This window comes from Crocuta crocuta, unplaced genomic scaffold (genome assembly GCF_008692635.1).
Source record: "Crocuta crocuta isolate KB4526 unplaced genomic scaffold, BGI_CrCroc_1.0 scaffold562, whole genome shotgun sequence".
NCBI classification, from domain to species: domain Eukaryota; kingdom Metazoa; phylum Chordata; class Mammalia; order Carnivora; family Hyaenidae; genus Crocuta; species Crocuta crocuta.
Window position 1 is genome coordinate 1,504,138 of NW_027531012.1, and position 17,532 is coordinate 1,521,669.

Here is a 17,532-nt window from a genome sequence, read left to right on the forward strand (position 1 = left end):
CTCTGCCCCTCCCCTGATCATGCTTGCTTGCTCTCTCTTTCTCAAATAAACATTAAAAAAAAGACTCTAAGCCTTTGAAGGGCCATTTGAGATGTTCTCTGTCCTTATCTTGAGCTTGTTGTCACAGATGAAGGGAAGTAAAATTGATCTTCACATTCCAGATGGTTTTATCTAGGGTGAAAATTACTGTAAATATCTAAGAAACTGAATTCAAGCCTAAGTGAAACAAAATGCTAATCTTCACAGAATGTAGTAAATGTTAATGTTTTGGTTCAGTGAATGCATCAATCCTGAAGTGATTGAAGTGACCTTTGTTTTTAAATTACACTGTTAAAAGTTTTTTTAAGATGAATAAAATTAACTAGAAATAAGGAATTAAATCCTTTTGCATTCAGGCTTTGTACTCAGGAAAAGACTGCATGTTACGCATGTTCTGTGTATGACATTTGGTTAGGAAATGAAACTACATTTTTCTTAATCATCACAAAAATCAACAGATGAACCCTCATGTGATGCTTAATGGATGATTTCCTCCTCCTGTAGCAACTGAGGATGTATGTATTCTTATTTCCTTCACAGGGAAGAGGAAAGCATCTGGATTCCCTTGAGATTGCTGTATTTACACCAGGCTTTGATGTGCTGATGAAAGAAGTGTGCTGTGAATAGAAATACAGGCAAACTTAACTATGAAAGCAGTCTTTTAGAAGTTATGCTGTAGGTTTGTGTTACAAGGTAATTAATAATAATAAAAAAGAGCCCACATAATTGTTTTTAAATTAAATTTTAAATCTGCCTTTAAATATAAGCAGAAAGATGTATGATAGAGGATTTTCCTTAGAGTAGATAAAACTCCTAAGTTGGCCTGAAACCTCTGCTAAGAATGGGCCCATCAATACAAATACTGCCTCAAAACAAACTACAGGAACACGGTGGGGTCAGCGTGGCCAGAGTAACTTTGGAGTCAAGGAGGACGAGGATACTTTGGTTTTTCAACACAATGCTTTGGGCCACAGCTAGGAATCCTGCACCAAAAACACCTGCCTCAGCCCCTGACAGGACAGAGAATCTGTCTTCCACAACTCCCTTTTCCTGGAACCTCAACAGTATGAGATGGAAAAAGAGTTCAGAGCTAAATCTGGAACCTTCTGAGGGCTTTATTCTAACCCTGTCACTAGGCCAAACCTTCCCATTCCTTGCTTCCTTGTCCATGTTCAGAGGGGCAGGGCTGGTTGCAGAGGTAGAGTTTGATAGGAAAGGTACATTATTTCAATTTTGTCTTAATAAGCAAAATTTTCAAATAACACTCACTATTTCCTGTCTAAAAGCCAATTATGAGCTCTTCGTTTATGATGTGTTTGTAACTAATTAAGAGGAAAGGGGTCTGTGGGGAAAAGATTGGGCTACTGTTTACTGTAATGCTGGAGGCAACTGTCCCATAGAGTCTTCATTTTCTTAATGTAGTACCTGCATTCTCAAATCATTCTGAAGAAACCAAAGCTCCTAATTTCTCTTTAGTGAAAACCTTCTCCAAATTCACTCAGGATAGAAGGCCTACCTCTGTAACATTGTTTTAAAGCTCTTCTTAACTCAAAGAGCCCAAAGAACTTCCAATGTCACATTGAAGACTAAATGCTACTCAATGGAAACCTCATCAAAACATGACCCCTTTGGGGCGCCTGGGTGGCCTAGTCGGTTAAGCGTCTGACTTTCACTTAGGTCATGATCTCGCGGTTCGTGGGTTTGAGCCCCACGTTGGGCTCTGTGCTGACTGCCAGCTCAGAGCCTGGAGCCTATTTCAGTCTGTGACTCCCTCTCTCTCTGACCCTCCCCTGCCACGCTGTCTCTCTCTCTCTCTCTCTCCTGGAAATAAATAAAACATTAAAAAAAATAATAAAAAAAACCACATGACCCCTTTATTCTAATATTTTGTTGGGTCTACTTATAGTCATTTTTGAATGAACAGACTATTTTTAGAACAGTTTTAGTTTTACAGAGAAAAAGAGCAGAAAGTACAGAGGGTTCCCATGCATACGTCCCCTCCTGCTTCCCTTTCTCCCCACGATCTCTCCTATTAGTAACATTTTGCACTGACTGATGCGGTACATTTGGTACCACTGATTAACCAATATGCAGATGTTATTTGTAATGAAAGTCTGAGGTTTACATTAAGGTTAACACTTTATGTCGTATAGCTCCACGGGTTCTGACAAATGCAGTGTCATGTTTCCACCATCACAGTGTCCTGCAGAAGAGTTTTGCCACCATAAAAATCCCTGTGCTCGGGGCGCCTGGGTGGCTCAGTCGGTTAAGCATCCAACTCTGGATTTCGGCTCAGGTCATGAACTCATGGTTTGTGGGATCAAGCCCTGAGTCAGGCTTGGTGCCGACAGTGCAGCCTGCTTGGGATTCTCTCTCTCTGCCCCTCTCCTACTAGCCCACGCATGCGTGTGCACACTTTCTCTCTCCCTCTCTCAAAATAAATAAACATTAAAAAAATCCTTGTGCTCTGTTTATTCACCTCCCTCACAAACCTCTGGCACGACTGGTCTTTTAGTCTCGACAGTTTTGCCTTTTCCAGAATGTCATTAGCTGGAATCATACAGTATGCAGTCTTTTTAGATCAGCTTCTTTCAGTTAGTAGTTTGCCCTTTAGGTTCTTCCATGTCTCTGTGTGGCCTAATAGCTCATTTCTTTTTATTGTCATTTTTTTTTTATTTGATATTTGTTTCTTGACTTGAGTTTTTCTTTCTTTATAATTGTTTCACTGGAATGAATTTAGAAAAATACATTTAATTATGATCTTTCCTCTTCCTTTTTACTTAAAATATTTTAATGTTTATTTATTTTTAAAAGAGAGAGAGAGAGAGTAAGGCACAGAATAGGAAGCAGGTTCCAGGCTCTGAGCTATCAGCACAGAGCCCAAAGAGGGTCTTGAACCCATGAACTGTGAGATCATGACTCAAGCCAAAGTCAAACGCTTAACTGGCTAAGCCACCCAGGTACTCCCTTTTTGCTTTATATACTATTTTTCTTTTCTAGATTTATGACATATTTTACTTTCCTTTACCTTAAGTCTTCACCTAAGTTTATTCTCGGCAGCTCAGGGTAAGTCTAAAGGAGTTACCAATTTAGTTAACTTAAACTCATGAAAAAAGTGCAGAAGAACGCTCAAGACCCAGCAGAAGAGACATAGGGTATGACTACAGTGAGTCAGGATCTGGCCACCTCAGCACTGGCCAAGAAACACCCATGGTGTCACAGCACTGGATGAAAGCCGGGGGCCAGGAAGACAGATGGTCAGGGTCATCTCGGCATCATTTAAAAATTATCAACAAGATAAACAATAGAGCTGAGACGGCAAGAAGATCACTTATAAATGCCAACAGATTTCATCACTCTTGACACAAACAAGCACTTCCTAAGATATGTCAACGTAAAGGTTTTTCTTTCCGGGAAAGAGGTGAAGGGAATCTTTACCTCATATTTTCCTTTCTTCTCTAGAGGCTCTGATTCTTCAGGCTTCCTGTCTCTGTCCCCTCTGAGCTCTTCCAGGATGAGAACTGTCTCCCAATTACTATAATGGCGGGCTGGGAAAATGTCTGAATGCATGCTGTCACCAAAGTAAACAACCTGTAAGTCAGACAGCAAATTCCATTTAAGGTATGAGAACTGTGCAAGAAAGTGTTCACTTCATGAAAGCAGAAAAAAAATTCCTCAACAGGTATCAGAGTAAGACAAAAGTTACATAAACATCTTGAACTTCCTTGAATAGCATCACAGGTGACTGTAAACTGGCCACATTTGGTTTGCAGGGCACCAGTTTGTTGTAAGAAGTTACAAAGTACATTTGCAGGTAGAAGAAAGGCAGAGGCTAACTGATTTTAAAGTAAGAGTCCATGTTTACAGATAAACCTACCCTCAGAATTGAAGAACTGGTAAAATATTAGCGATGACGTGTTACTGTTACAGTGGGTTAGATTAGCAGGAGTACACATCACAACTGCTTTTCCAAGAGTTTGTGGGACTCACTCAGCCCTGCTAACACAGCATCTTTGACAGATGGTTTGGGCAAGTGGACTCTGGGAGGCTCCCTACGTATTCTGAAGCAAAGCCCCCATTGATCTAATCCTTACCCCTCAATTTACAGATGAGAAAACGAGAGTAAGGGAAAATGAACTAGAACCTCCCAGTCAGGATGCTCTGTCTACTAAGCCCCTTAAGAGTTCGCAGGGGGCTATGGCAACGTGGGAGCCAACGGAGCAGGTCTGTTACCCACTGATCTCTCCGGTAGACATTTTTCATAAGAAAGGGTCCTGATGTAAAAAAATGCGCCAATGTTCAACATCAACAATGTGACCAGAAAATCAAAAGCAAGTGTGTCTTTAGGCTAGTCTGTGCTGTCATTTCACTTACTGCTTGTTTTACACATAACATTTTTTCAATGAACGGTTATCAGGGTATCATTCCTCAGGTAGCCCATATACTTATCCAGTGTGTCCCCTAGAACTGTGGTTCCCTATTTGGAATCTCTGCTCTTTTCTGTTAGAGATGAAGACCCAGTCTAGACCAACAAAGAAAGGGCTTAAACAGAAGAGGTAAGAGACTGACAGATAGGCAGAGGTAGCTGATTTCCCCCATGGATAATGAAGCTGAATGCATTTAGAATTATGGTTTTAATTCACAATGGTTTATGTCTGCAAGTGGGCACCAAGAACTCCACCTCGATCAGAAAATACCTTCGGTTCACTTTTGCCAGTCATTTTCTTCAGGAGTTCATAAAGGTGGACGGCGTTCCCTTGAGAGTACCAGCCAGGTTTATCCAGAGCTGGCAAGGCCTCCTGCTCCTCATCATTTTCTGAAAATAGAGTTTGACAGTCATATACTTTTATTTATTTATTTTTGGATAATCCTATACTTTTTAATCAAGTGAGAGCACCCATGTGGGCAGACCACACCAAGCACGGCTGCAGGACATGTACAAGAATGTGGGGACAGGAGCCAGCATTCAGTGCATTACATGCCCTTCATGGGTATCTTTATCTCTATCTATAGATACATTTTTTTTCATAGATATATAAAAATACGTTTTTAAAACAATTTATTTTTTAGAGAAGTTTTGGGTTCACAGCAAAACTGAGAGTTAGAGATTTCTGCTACACCCCTTGCCTCTGCACATGCATAGCTTCCTTGATTGTTGGGGATAATGATGTGTCAATGTAGGTTAATCAGCTGAAACAAAGGTACTACTCTCTGTGGAGAATGCTGATAATGGGGGAGATATATATTATTTACTCCTCATAACGACACTCTTAATTGAGGAGAAACTCAGGGAAGTTATTTTGCCCAAGGTCTCAAAGTTGATAACTGATTTACTATTAACCAAACCCCACAGTTTACATTAGGACTTCAAACTGAGGCTAGAAGAGAGACCCATAAACCATCTCTAAATTTGAATTCCTGGATCCTGATATGGCTCATGGAACTGTCACAAACAAGAAACAACTATAGCACAAGAGAAATTTTTATTTGGTATCTTCTAGAATACCCAGATACAGTGCTGTTTACTGTCCTCCAGTTTTTGAAAATTATTTTTGAGAGAGAGTTATTTTTGAGAGAGAGACAGAGCACAAGGTGGGGAGTGGTAGAGAGAGATGGAGACAAAGAATCCAAAGAAGGCTCTAGGCTCTGAATTCTCAGCACAGAGCCTGATGCAGGGCTCGAACCCACAAACCTGAGATCATGCCCCGAGCCAAAGTTGGATGCTTAACGGACTGAGCCACCCAAGCACCCCTACTGTCCTCCATTATATTAAGAACAGGTCAGCAATGAATTCAAGGTGGACTTTAGAATGCAATTTGAATCTCATTTTATAAAGGATTGTTTTTACAATTCCCTCATATTGACTCATGAAACAGATCTATATTATGAAAAAATGCAAACCAGTATTATTTTAATAAAATTCAATTATGTCATGGTGTCAATTTAAAACATTCCTAAGAACTGGGCAAAGTGCATTAAGAAATCTTCAAATGAAAATGTATATTCAACACAATTTTTTGTACCTAAGTTCTGTAAGATGTCCAAATTATTCCTCAAATCTTTTAACTAAATGACTAATGGATGTTTGGGTGATAACCTTCAAGGAGAAAAACTCAGACCAAACCTCAACGTTGTTCCTATAACATGTAAACTACCCCCAAAACTGACTGAATGAAGTTAGGAAGCAGATAAGGGTTGGATAGAGATGGAAGAGCAATCAATTAAAGCAATTAGTTAATCAAACAACCTTTTGTTTTCTTATTGTTAAGAGCAAATGGACAAGAAAAGTAAAAACACAAAGTAGTACAATTTTAGTCAGTAAAAGAACCTAAAAATAAATATGGGGAAGTGATGCAGCCAGGGCTATTGGCGAACAGTCCTGAACAAGGATAAGTTCCATCGCTTACCTTAGATAAGAAAATCTTGCTAGAGGGAGCAAGAGTTTTATAAGAAGAGTTCTAGGCACCTGTGGCTGACCACTCACCTCAGCCCATAGCTGCCTGAATATGGTTCATGTGGCAGCTCACACCTGTTCCCCGCAACTCCCAAGGTGCTTGGTGTCACTATCTTAATGTTTAAACAGTATGTACTTATGTGATTTTTTAAAATCAGTAATATACTTACATATATTAAATGTCCCACTTTTGAACTCTATCTGCTAAGTACTCACCTCTTCTACAAAAGGTAACCACATATATTCTTTTCCTCTCCCTTTAAAAAATACCTTTATTGAGGCGTAACTGATATACAATGAACTGTACATACTGCAAATGAACAACTTGATGAGTTTTGGCACATGGACAGACCTGTTATGAGCTGAATGGTGTTCCCCTCAAATTCATATGTTGAAGCCCTAACCACCAATACCTCAGAATGTGACTGTATTTGAAGACAGGTCCTTGAAAGAGGTGATTAAGTTAAAATGGGGTCATTAGGGTGAGCCTAATCCAGTATGACTGATGTTCTCATAAGATATAGAGACACAGATAATTAGGACACAGAAGAAAGACCAGATGGTGTTCTAGGGAGAAGATGCCCATCCTAACAAGAGAGGCCTCAGAAGAAACCCAAACCTGCTGACACCTTGATCTCAGACTTCCAGCCCCCAGAACTGAGAGAAAATACATTTCTGTTGTTTAAGCCATTCAGTCGGTGGTATATTGTTATAGCAGCCTTCACAATTAATACGATACCCATGAACCTTCCCATTTAAATTCAAGTATTAGCACATTCTTCTGCAATTAATTTTTTAAAAAAAACTCCTCTAGATAATATATTGTAATCTTCCTTGTTTTTAAAATAGATGCATGTTCTATAACTTATTTAATAGTCATCTATTGGTAGATATGTGAGATGTTGCCAATCTTTATTATTGTTATAAGGAAAACATTACAAACATGAGACAATCCTCACAACTTGGTGGGATCAAATCGACTCTGAGCTGGAAAAACCTCTTTTTTTTTTTTTCTTTTGCTTATTATTTCATCTATCTTTAACAGAACACTTTAGGTATGAGGTATATAGCAGTGAACTAGATGGCCCAAGCCCCTGTCCTCAGGATGCTTATATTCTGGTAGCAATCTCTAACTTGGTAGAGGTTTACTAAGCAATGATTTATAATTAAAAATATATTTAAAGTTCTTTTGATTTCCTGAACTCCTTCCTATCTAATGTGTACCTGACTGGATATTTAATATTTTCTCTTATATATCCCTTCTTCAATTTTGAGTTAAAATTTTTTTCCCAATTATGCATTTTTATACACACTTTCTCCATTTTCTTCTTTGGCATGGGGAACAGACATTTAACATATAAGTTTATTTACTTTAGTGATGTCTACATGCAATGTGGGGCTTGAACTCATGACCCCAAGATCAAGAGGCACATGCTCCTCTGACTTAGTCAAGTGCCCCAGATATGTTGCAATAATTTTTATATTGTCTTGATATTGAAAATGTTGTATTTTAAAATTTATTTTTTTAAATAAGCTCTAGGCCCAATGAAGAGCTTGAACTCATGACCCCAAGATCAAGAGTCACATGCTCTACCACCTGAGCCAGACAGATGCCTCTAATAAGACACCTTTTAATGAAAATATCTGCCAAAATGCTTGTCTGTGCTGGAAGCCATAAAAAGAAAATTACATATTAAGAGAAATAAATACCATACCAGTGAGTTGGAACAAATTTAACAGAATAGAAAGCAAAACCCTTACCTACTTTGGTTTTGGGGTTATAATTCATAATTCTTTAATAACTAACAGCAGTTAATTCTTTCAAAGTCTTGTCCTTTAGTTTAACTATTTTTAACTAGCTCATTATAGAAATGATATAGAACCTAAATGATGGCAAGTTTATTTCTTTTCAGAATAACAATCTTCAATTAACCACTCTAAGGCCTTCTCTCTTAGGGTAACTAAAATCTGTGATTGGTGATCTGACCAGTCACATCTGCTTCACCAGAAAATTTGTTTAGAATGCAAAATCTATGGTTCTACCCAGACCTACTGAGTGAGAATCTCCATTCTAACAAGATCCCTAGGTGATGTGAGTGTACATTAAAGTCTGAGAAACACTGATGTGGAGAGAAAAGCAGGATTGAAAACGTGATAGAACAGAAGGCATTCATTCTGGCAAGGCCAGACTAGTGGGCATCTGTAGGGATCAGACAGAGTGCAGATGAAAAGGTAACTTAGCAACCAGGTTTAGAATTGCCTTAGATGCTCCATTGGGTGGGGGGGGGGTCAATGAGATTCTGTGTGTATGTGATTAAGTATACTGTATGCCTGACAGTAATAAGTGACTCATATAACATACATTTAAAGTTATTAAAATATATTTAAAATTCTTATTTAAATGGAAATATGTGCCAAGTATTTGAGAGCAGCAGGCAAGAGATGAAAAAAAGGAGGGTATAAAGTAAGGGCAGGGGGAGGAGGTAAGAGACTCACAGGGAAGAGAGTGATGAAGTCCTAATGAGAAGAGAGCAGAGAGCAGAGATGAGGTAGTTTAAACAGGACTTGATGCACAGCATGCTGGATGGGAAAGGGTGAAGAGACTGGAGGTTTATAGCTGGCGGCAATTCAGTGGATAGTCAAGTACTAAAGATAAAGATTATCAAGTGGCCAGCGTGTATAGTTGTACTGTTTCTAGGAGGAAGGAGAATATCAAGTCTGATTTCAGAATACTGAGTAGAGCTGCGTGCAGGAGGAAACATGGTATGAGGCTCCAGGGAAGTCTCAGTGAAAGATTTTAGAGTGTACTGGTGACAGTTGAGGCCAAGAAACTAAAGGCAGCAAGTCGGGAATCTGGGTTCCCAAAATGAGGGTGGGAGGATGGGTAGCGGAGAGCACAGGGGGCACAGCAGTGAAAAAGACAGATATGGTCACTCTCCTCAGTGAAGTTAAAATCTTGCAAGATGGACTCCCCTCCCCAGGCCTGCGCACTGGCAAGAAGCTGAATCACAGCGATGGGGCGGGATGCTGCACATTTTGCCTAGAAGGAGGCACTCAGCCCCCGCCAACACGGGCACAACCCCCCCCATCTTGTTCCCATGACAATGGATGACGTCAGGTCTGTGCGACAGCTGCACAGACGCCGGATGCGCTGTGCTTGAGGGTTGGCTCACCCAGCGCCTACCAACCCAGAAGCAAACTATGCCTTATTCTAATTCAGCTTTTACCAATTTGGAGCAGTGATTTGATTTACATGACACTGGAGGTTACAAGGCAGGCTGGGCCAAACGGAGAATGGGTGGTGTGAGGGTTACAAGGCTGATGGGGGCGGGACATCAGTGATTAAGTACTGACCTTCATAGCCAGTAGTGATGTGAATGTATCAGTTCATCCAAGGGATGGATGGTAAGGGCAGTGGCAGGAATATGGCGGGGAACATTCTGAGGAAACTGAAGGCAGGTTTGCTGTGAAAGGGAGAGAGGAACAGAAGATGACTGATCTTCCTCACTTGGGTAAGATCTGCTGGAAAAGTTATAATGGAAACTACAGAATATGGGAAGAGGTGCATGCCGAGATGGGAGGGGAAATGAATGAGTTGTTATAAGCACACCCCAAGTTTCCTGCAATGCTGGGGCTGGAGGGCGTGGAGAATTTAGAAGGCAGATAGAAATATGCCTCTGTAAGGGAAAAGTGAGGTCTAGAGATAAGGAACTGGGAGTCTTGGTATGTAGGTACTAGCTGAAAGCGTCAGAGTGGTAAAGAGCTTAAGACAGCTGAAGAAAGGCAGGCTAATATGGAATGCTGCCGAATATTAACCTTTAAAGGGAAATGTGATACCATGGATATTTGTTCCAAACTGATTAAAAACTCATGTAGACACTTTTTATAATATGAAATGTAGTATACTTTAATACTTAAGAAAAAATCTGTTTGAGAAATAGGTGTGAAGCTTGGAATATATGCCATTTAATCACAAAGTTCACTGAACTGCATATACAGGACTGAATCAGTCTTTTCTCTGGTTACTCTTCAAAGGAATAAATAATTTGTCTTAAATATAACAGAAGACCTTTTTTAATGGAAATCAGTGAATTCAAAAACCACGATTAACAATTTTTTCCTTTACTATTTTAGCAATCCTTAGAAGATTACATACAGAGTTAAAGAGGCTAAATTTGTGTTGCTGTTTACTCATAGCTATTATTAACTGCATAGTTTCATTTGTAAGAAAATAGTTTTAATAACTTACTTTGTACTGATTTTGAGGACAATGAATATCTTATTGCAATAAAATATTTTGTTGAGAGAGAGAGAGACAGAGAGAGAGATGAGGGAAAGCCAGCAGTAGAAACAAAGCAGCTACACGCATGCAGACTTAGAATCCGCAGCAAAACAAATGCTAAAATACAGCACCATGAATTAGAGAATCTTTTTTTTTAAGTTTATTTTTTATTGAGAGAGAGAGAGAGAGAGAAAGTGAGCAGGAGGGGCAGAGAGTGGGAGAGAAAGAGAGAATCCCAAGCAGGCTCTGCACTGTTAGCATGGAGCTCTATGCAGGGCTTCAACTCATGAACCTTGAGATCATGACCTGAAGCTAAAAGCAAGGGTCAGACACTTAATTGACTGAGCTGCCCAGGTGCCTCAAGGGCATATTTTATGTTCTTTTAAGCTGAAGATATGAAAATATGCATATATGTCTATGAGAATGGTCCAGTGCAGTTGTTTTCCACTAGAGCAATTTTGCTCCTCAGGGCAAATTTGACATCTGGAGACATTCCTGATTATCACAAATTGGGAGGTGGGATGATTAGAGGCTAGGGATGTTGCTAAACAACTTGCAACACCCAGCAGGGCACCCTCACTCCTGCTAATCAAGAAGGACCTGGCCCCAAATCTCAGGAGTGTGACAGTTAAGAAACCCTGGTCTAGCAGAAAGAAGGTGATGGTATTTTTTACATACTGGTTTAATCTCTCATATAAATCCTTGCTGTTAAAAAATAACATCAGGGATTCAGATAATACTCTTTCTGTTAAACAAATAAAAAAATTAAATGTTTTCCCCTCTCCACAAATTTATATTTAAACACATAACTAAGTACTCAACAAATGTTTATTTTTGCCTGCAGGATTTTTGTATTTTCTTCCAAGAAAATCTATACCTGTTCTATACCTACTGTAGTACTTACATTGTTCTACAGAAATTTTTATTAAATTCTCACACACACCAGTAATAGAAAATAATGCACATTAAAAATACACCAAATTTTTTAACATACTGGGGACCACAGATGTATTAACTTATACTAACAAGTTACTGCATTTTTTGCACTATATCTGTTTAACTGAAAAGTATTGAGAGACAGAAGGATAAACTGTTTCAAAACGATTACGTAGAAGTACCTATCTGCAGTCTGGTTTCTATCTCCATCGTTCTCTCTGTATCCCTCATATAAGCCCTTGGTTTCAAAATATCTTTCTATGAGTTAATGACTCTCCCAAATTTGTACCCTGACCCCAAAGCTGTTTCCCTTGGACTCCATGCTCATCCATACAATTTCCTAATTGTTAGTCCTGGCTGAAAAACTCGTAGATATTTCAAAATTAATACATCAAAGCATGATTTCTTAATCGCCATACCACCCAATACAAACTTTTCTTCTGTAACCTTCCTCATGGCTGTAAATGGTACCACAATTCACTCATTTGCTCAATTAAAAAAAAAGAAAAAGAAAAATCAAGTGATTTTTGATTATCTTTTCATCACCAAGTCCAACAGTGCATCTCCACAGTGCGTCTGTGTCTTAAATATGTCTCCTCTCCATCTCCAATACTACCTCCTCAGACCAAACCGCCAGGGTCTTTTACTTGGGACATACTCAGTGCCTGGTTCCCCTCTTTCTTCCTTTTTTTTTTTTTAATATTTATTTTTGAGAGCAAGAGCGAGAGAGAGAGACAGAGGGCAAACAGGGGAGGGGCAGAGAGAGTGGGAGACACAGAATCTGAATCAAGCTCCAGGCTCTGAGCTGTCAGCACAGAGCCTGATTCAGGGCTTGAACTCACAAACTGGGAGATTGTGACTGGGGCCGAAGTCCTAAGTCCGGCGCTTAACTGACCGAGCTACCGAGGTGCCCCCTGGTTTTCTTTCCTCTTTCTATCCTTCCCACGTTCAATCCATTCCCCACTCTCAGCCAGAGCTCTCCAGGTTACCCGTACACTTCAAATGAATAGCTTCACATGGCTTGTGGAATAAAATTCAAGCCCATTTCCACAGTGTATGAGGCTGCCTGCCTCCCTAACTTCCTCGCTTCTCTTCCCATGAGTCGCTGGCCTCTTCTCCATCACTGGAACTTCCCCAAACTACTCCCACTCTTTCTCTGCTTTTCTTATTACTTGTCCCTCAGGTCCTGCCTGGTAAGTCACCTTTTCTGAATTTTCTGGACAGGCCTTCCCTGGTCAGCTCCTCTAAAGTGCCTTCCTGGTTTACTCATCAGGCAGGCATTTCCTGTTTTTTTTTTTTTTAATTATTATTATTACTTTTTAATTTTAGGCATTTCCTTCATCACAGGTAACATGGCCATCCCATGCATTTACTCACCTGCTCAGTGTGTGTGTTTATGCATTCCTGTGAGGGGGAAGAAGACTTGGTATCACTTCTGTACCCCTGGTTGTTTTTAACACAGAACTCTGCCTGTGGCTGTCAGCCAACGGGTATTTTATGAAGTACTCGAATGAATAAATCTTAAATAAGGAAGAAACAAAACATTAACTTACCAAGTGTCCAGAAAGGCCTTTGACTTGGTAAATGGGAGAAGAAACCAGGCTTCAATGCATTTGTAATCACAATGTCAAAAAGGTCTGTAAAATCATTCCTAAAAAACAACAATATTTTTCATAATTTTAAGGAATTAGAAAAAGTCCATATAAAATAGAATTTCATCTTTACCTATCAGACCACAGTATCATTTCTTACCTTTTGATTAGCTTTTGCATGCTTTCTAAATATTTTATATATAGAAATAGGAAGTGGTTGAGCACAAATTTTCCTGAAAACACCTTGAAATATAAATGTAAGGGGAAAAATGCATATTAACTCATCAACTCTGGGTGCTAAGCTTTCTCATGATGGTAAGAGTTATAGTGAGTGAATTCAATGGCTTCTAACAACAAAAATATTCATGAGCTATATCTTCAAATGTGGGGCCTGAACGTTGTCTGGATTTATTAGCAGGAAGACTTATTAATAATTTTGTGTTTTACATGGGTCCTACAGGAAGCTAACATTATTAAGTCAGGTGACATCTTTTAGAGTGTTCACATATGAAAAAGGTATCTTCTTCTGAAAATCAATGTAGTCTTATAATGTGGTAATTTTTAGATAACAATAATTGTCTTTTGGTCTGTATTTAATACTACATTAAGGATCATTTGGGATGGCAAAGGAAAGATGGGATTACAAATCTAAACTACGCTAAAGAGACATTAAGACAGGAAGAAGAACTTCTTTGGTTATCTATGCTAATGACAAAGGAAGAGTGCTTATTCTGAAGCACGGTCCCACTATCAGGAAAGCAAATACAGTCTCACAGTCTAAGAGGCACCGTGCAAGGCATCCAGGGTTTCCACCTTAATTCACTTCAAGGATCCCAGCTTTATGTATCATTCAAAAAGCAGAATACTTACTGGCAGATCTAAGTATACCACAGTCCCATCTAAACCCACATGTGCTGACAAACATAGACACCAGGAGGCTAAACAAGTTAGCCAGAGGCCAGTTTTGAGGGTTAAGTTTGCTTCACACTCCCAGCATTTCAGTATTTGCTGAAATCTGAGGAAACGTTAGGGGAGATCTAGTAGCCCACTTGAGAATCTGGCTCTGACCATAGACATTCTCTGGTATTGCTCACAAGAATGACGTTAAGTATTCAGACCTACTGAAACTTATCAACTACTCTAATACTTTACCTGTGTTACACTATTTAAACTCCCTTCTCACACCTATGAGGTTTTCTTGTCCCATTTTATTTAAGATGATGAAATTGAGGATGAGAGAGGTGAAAGAACATACCTTAGGTCTCAGAGTAAGTTGCAAGGTGGGGCTTAAACCCATGTCTGTGTTAAGTCTGTGCATTTATATTCCCTTGATTTTCATGGATGTCAGTCCCATCTCTGGCTGTGCAAAATGGTGAAATACATGGCTCCACACTGAAATGGCTAGAGGGGCTGTATTCCAGGTATATATGGGGGAGTGAAATCTACAAATCCATGTCCCTCAACAGTCATTCAAAGCTGAGAAACCAAATTCATGGAGGACATGCTGTCTATCAACCTTTCAGAACGTCTAAAGCCCAGACCATCGGTGGGCTAGGAGCCTCCTGGCCTCCATAACACTGCTTTGCTAAACTGTACCTAGGCGGTGCTGCTGTCAACAGATGTCGAGGGATGTTACGAGAAACAACTACATGTCACTCAGCATTATCTAATATAAGGATATGGTCATGGTTGAGCACTTTTAAAACAGCACTGGCCTAATTTGTTATCCATTATTTTAGAAGACCATAAAAATGGAATGACTCATCACTTACCCAAGAATATATTCACAGAGAAGTCGACAGTAATCACTGTGAGAACTTGTAATTAACAAAAGAATTTTCCCAGCATTCTTTAGCTGTCGAAGCCACTTTTTCACAGATTCAGGACAAGTGTGCAAATATCTGCCTGGATCTCTTTTTATTTCTGGAAAATATATTCCACAGTTTTCTGAAAAATAAAAGTGTCAGAGAGATTTTTATTCATAGAAATTGTTTGAGGGGCACCTGGGTGGCTCAGTCAGTTAAAAGTCTGACTTCAGCTCAGGTCATGACCTCACAGTCTGTGGGTCTGAGCCCTGCACTGGGCTCTGTGCTGACAGCTTAGAGCCTGGAACCTGCTTCAGATTCTGTGTCTCCTTCTCTCTCTGCCCCTCCCCAGGTCGTGCTCTGTTTCTCTTGCTCTCAAAAATAAACATTAAAAAAAATGTTTGAGAGGAGGGGCCAACATGGCCAAGAAGTAGGGAGATCTGACGTTCCCTTGTCTCTCATACAAAGCAGTGTTGAAACCAAAGGACTTTGAACTCCAAGAGTCTGGGAGGTAAAGAGACAGATTCGCTTCTAAAAAACTGTTTGACTCTGTGTATTCTTCCAACAAGTTCATCTCTGTCAAATCTATACATAAAATTAAAAGGAGAAAAACTTGGTTCAGACAGAGCAATGATGCCACTACTAAGTGCTTCCTGTTCTGAGGCGCCGTGAGATCATGACCTGAGTGGAAGCTGGACGCTCAACCGACTGAGCCACCCAGGTGCCCCAAGAATACTTCCTATTCTTTACTTAAGGACATGATGAATGAAAATGTCAGCTGACAATGTTGGATATTTGATAAAAGCTGATAAACTATTGAAATAGAATAACACAGGGTGCCTGGGTGGCTCAGGCACTGTGACTGTGTTAATTTCACCTCAGGTCATGATCTCACGGTTTTCAAGATTAAGCCGAGTCAGTGTCTGGACTAGCATGAAGCCTGCTTGGGATTCTCTCTCCCTCCCCACCTCTGTCTCTCTCTGACTTGTGTGCTCTCTCTCAAAATAAATAAATAAAGACAAAAAATATATATAACATAAAAAAGAATATATTCAGCAGGGTTTTTTTTTTTAAACTTCTTGAAAGAAATGTTTATTTTTTAAAGAGAGCAAAAGTGAGAGAGAACATGCTTATGTGGATGCAAGTGAGTGAGTGGGGAAGGAGCAGAGAGAGAGGGGGGACAGAGGATCTGAAACAGGCTCTGCACTGACAGCAGAGAGCCAGATGCAGGGCTTGAACTCATGAACAATGAGATTATGATCTGAGCGAAGTAGGATGTTTAACATACTGAGCCACCCAGGTGCCCTTAATCAGCAGTTTTAAATCCGAAAAAAAACCTTACTGCATGTGGAATGTCAATTAATAAGTATTTTTCAATCATTCAACAAATACTTGTTGAATACAAACGACAGATAAGTATTCAGATAACGCACCAGAAATGCATCTTTGGCATGAAGCCTGTGAGAGGGAGCTGGGTTCCTCAGAGTCACAGTCATGTTGTAGATGGACACTCAGACTAGAAGGCCAGCCTAGTACAGCCTGTGAGAGGTGCTGAGATGTCAAATGGAAAAACCAGCTAGAAAAGGCCAAAAGGCACTACAATTGAGAGCAAACGCTGAAGGACTTCAATCACTGAGTTGGGCCAGCAGGCTCTGTCCCTAGGAGTCTTCAGAGAGTTGAAGGGGTCAGTTTGAGCTCTGGGCAGATGGTGCCAGTATCTCCAGACATTCTGGTCAGACCCACTGTCAATGCTTGATGGGATGCCTTGAGAGCTGTGTGTACTTAGCAGACAACTGTATATTTGCTTGAAGTGCTACTAGATTCATAAAGTACTTCAGGGATACTGTTCTCGGGGGAGGGGGCGGGGGCGTGGAGAGTACTAATAAGACGGTACTAATAAGACAGTTAGAGAACACAAGTTCTTTAACTACTAAGAAAAGGACACAAGCATAAACAAAACCACAGGAGAAAGAGCTTGTAACGAATGTTAACTCTGCCATAGATGTGGGCTATACCTGTAATTCTGTATAGTCTCACGCACTTCAATAACAAATGATTAAAGTTATTATTTCAAGAATACCAGGATGTGGGAGCCCGACAGTGACCACAAGAAAGCCTGGTTAGGGACGTGGGGATGTGCCTGCACACGGGGCTCCCTGCCTGGGCAAAGCATGCCTGCAAACAGGGTGCTCTGCCAGGAGGCCTGCACACAATATCCAAGTTTAATGGTCCGCTCGCAAACGAGGGAACATGCCCTCCTTAGAAATAAGGAGGAGGCTGGAATTGTGAGCAGGCCTCTTAGTAAACATGTTGTGGTCGCTTCCTCCCTTTGCTCCCCCCTGTCCTTGAAATGTGTTTGGCTACTTGCCCTTAATTGGTAAAGGAATGCATCTTGTAGATTTCAGTTTGTATCCAGTTACCGGG

The 17,532-nt window shown here is 40.1% G+C and overlaps 1 protein-coding gene across 2 annotated transcripts in view; it reads right to left on the minus strand.

Annotated features, from left to right (window-relative positions):
- The window catches only part of NT5DC1 (5'-nucleotidase domain containing 1), a 130,378-nt gene that overhangs the window by 8,142 nt on the left and 104,704 nt on the right, over positions 1–17,532 (minus strand). For both annotated transcript variants that reach the window (XM_077770860.1, XM_077770859.1), the window contains exons 7-10: positions 15,076–15,250; positions 13,265–13,362; positions 4,737–4,855; positions 3,478–3,630 (exon numbers count right to left, since the gene is read on the minus strand). In XM_077770860.1, the coding sequence (XP_077626986.1) occupies positions 3,478–3,630; positions 4,737–4,855; positions 13,265–13,362; positions 15,076–15,250 (545 nt within the window). The remainder of the gene's footprint in view (positions 1–3,477; positions 3,631–4,736; positions 4,856–13,264; positions 13,363–15,075; positions 15,251–17,532) is intronic.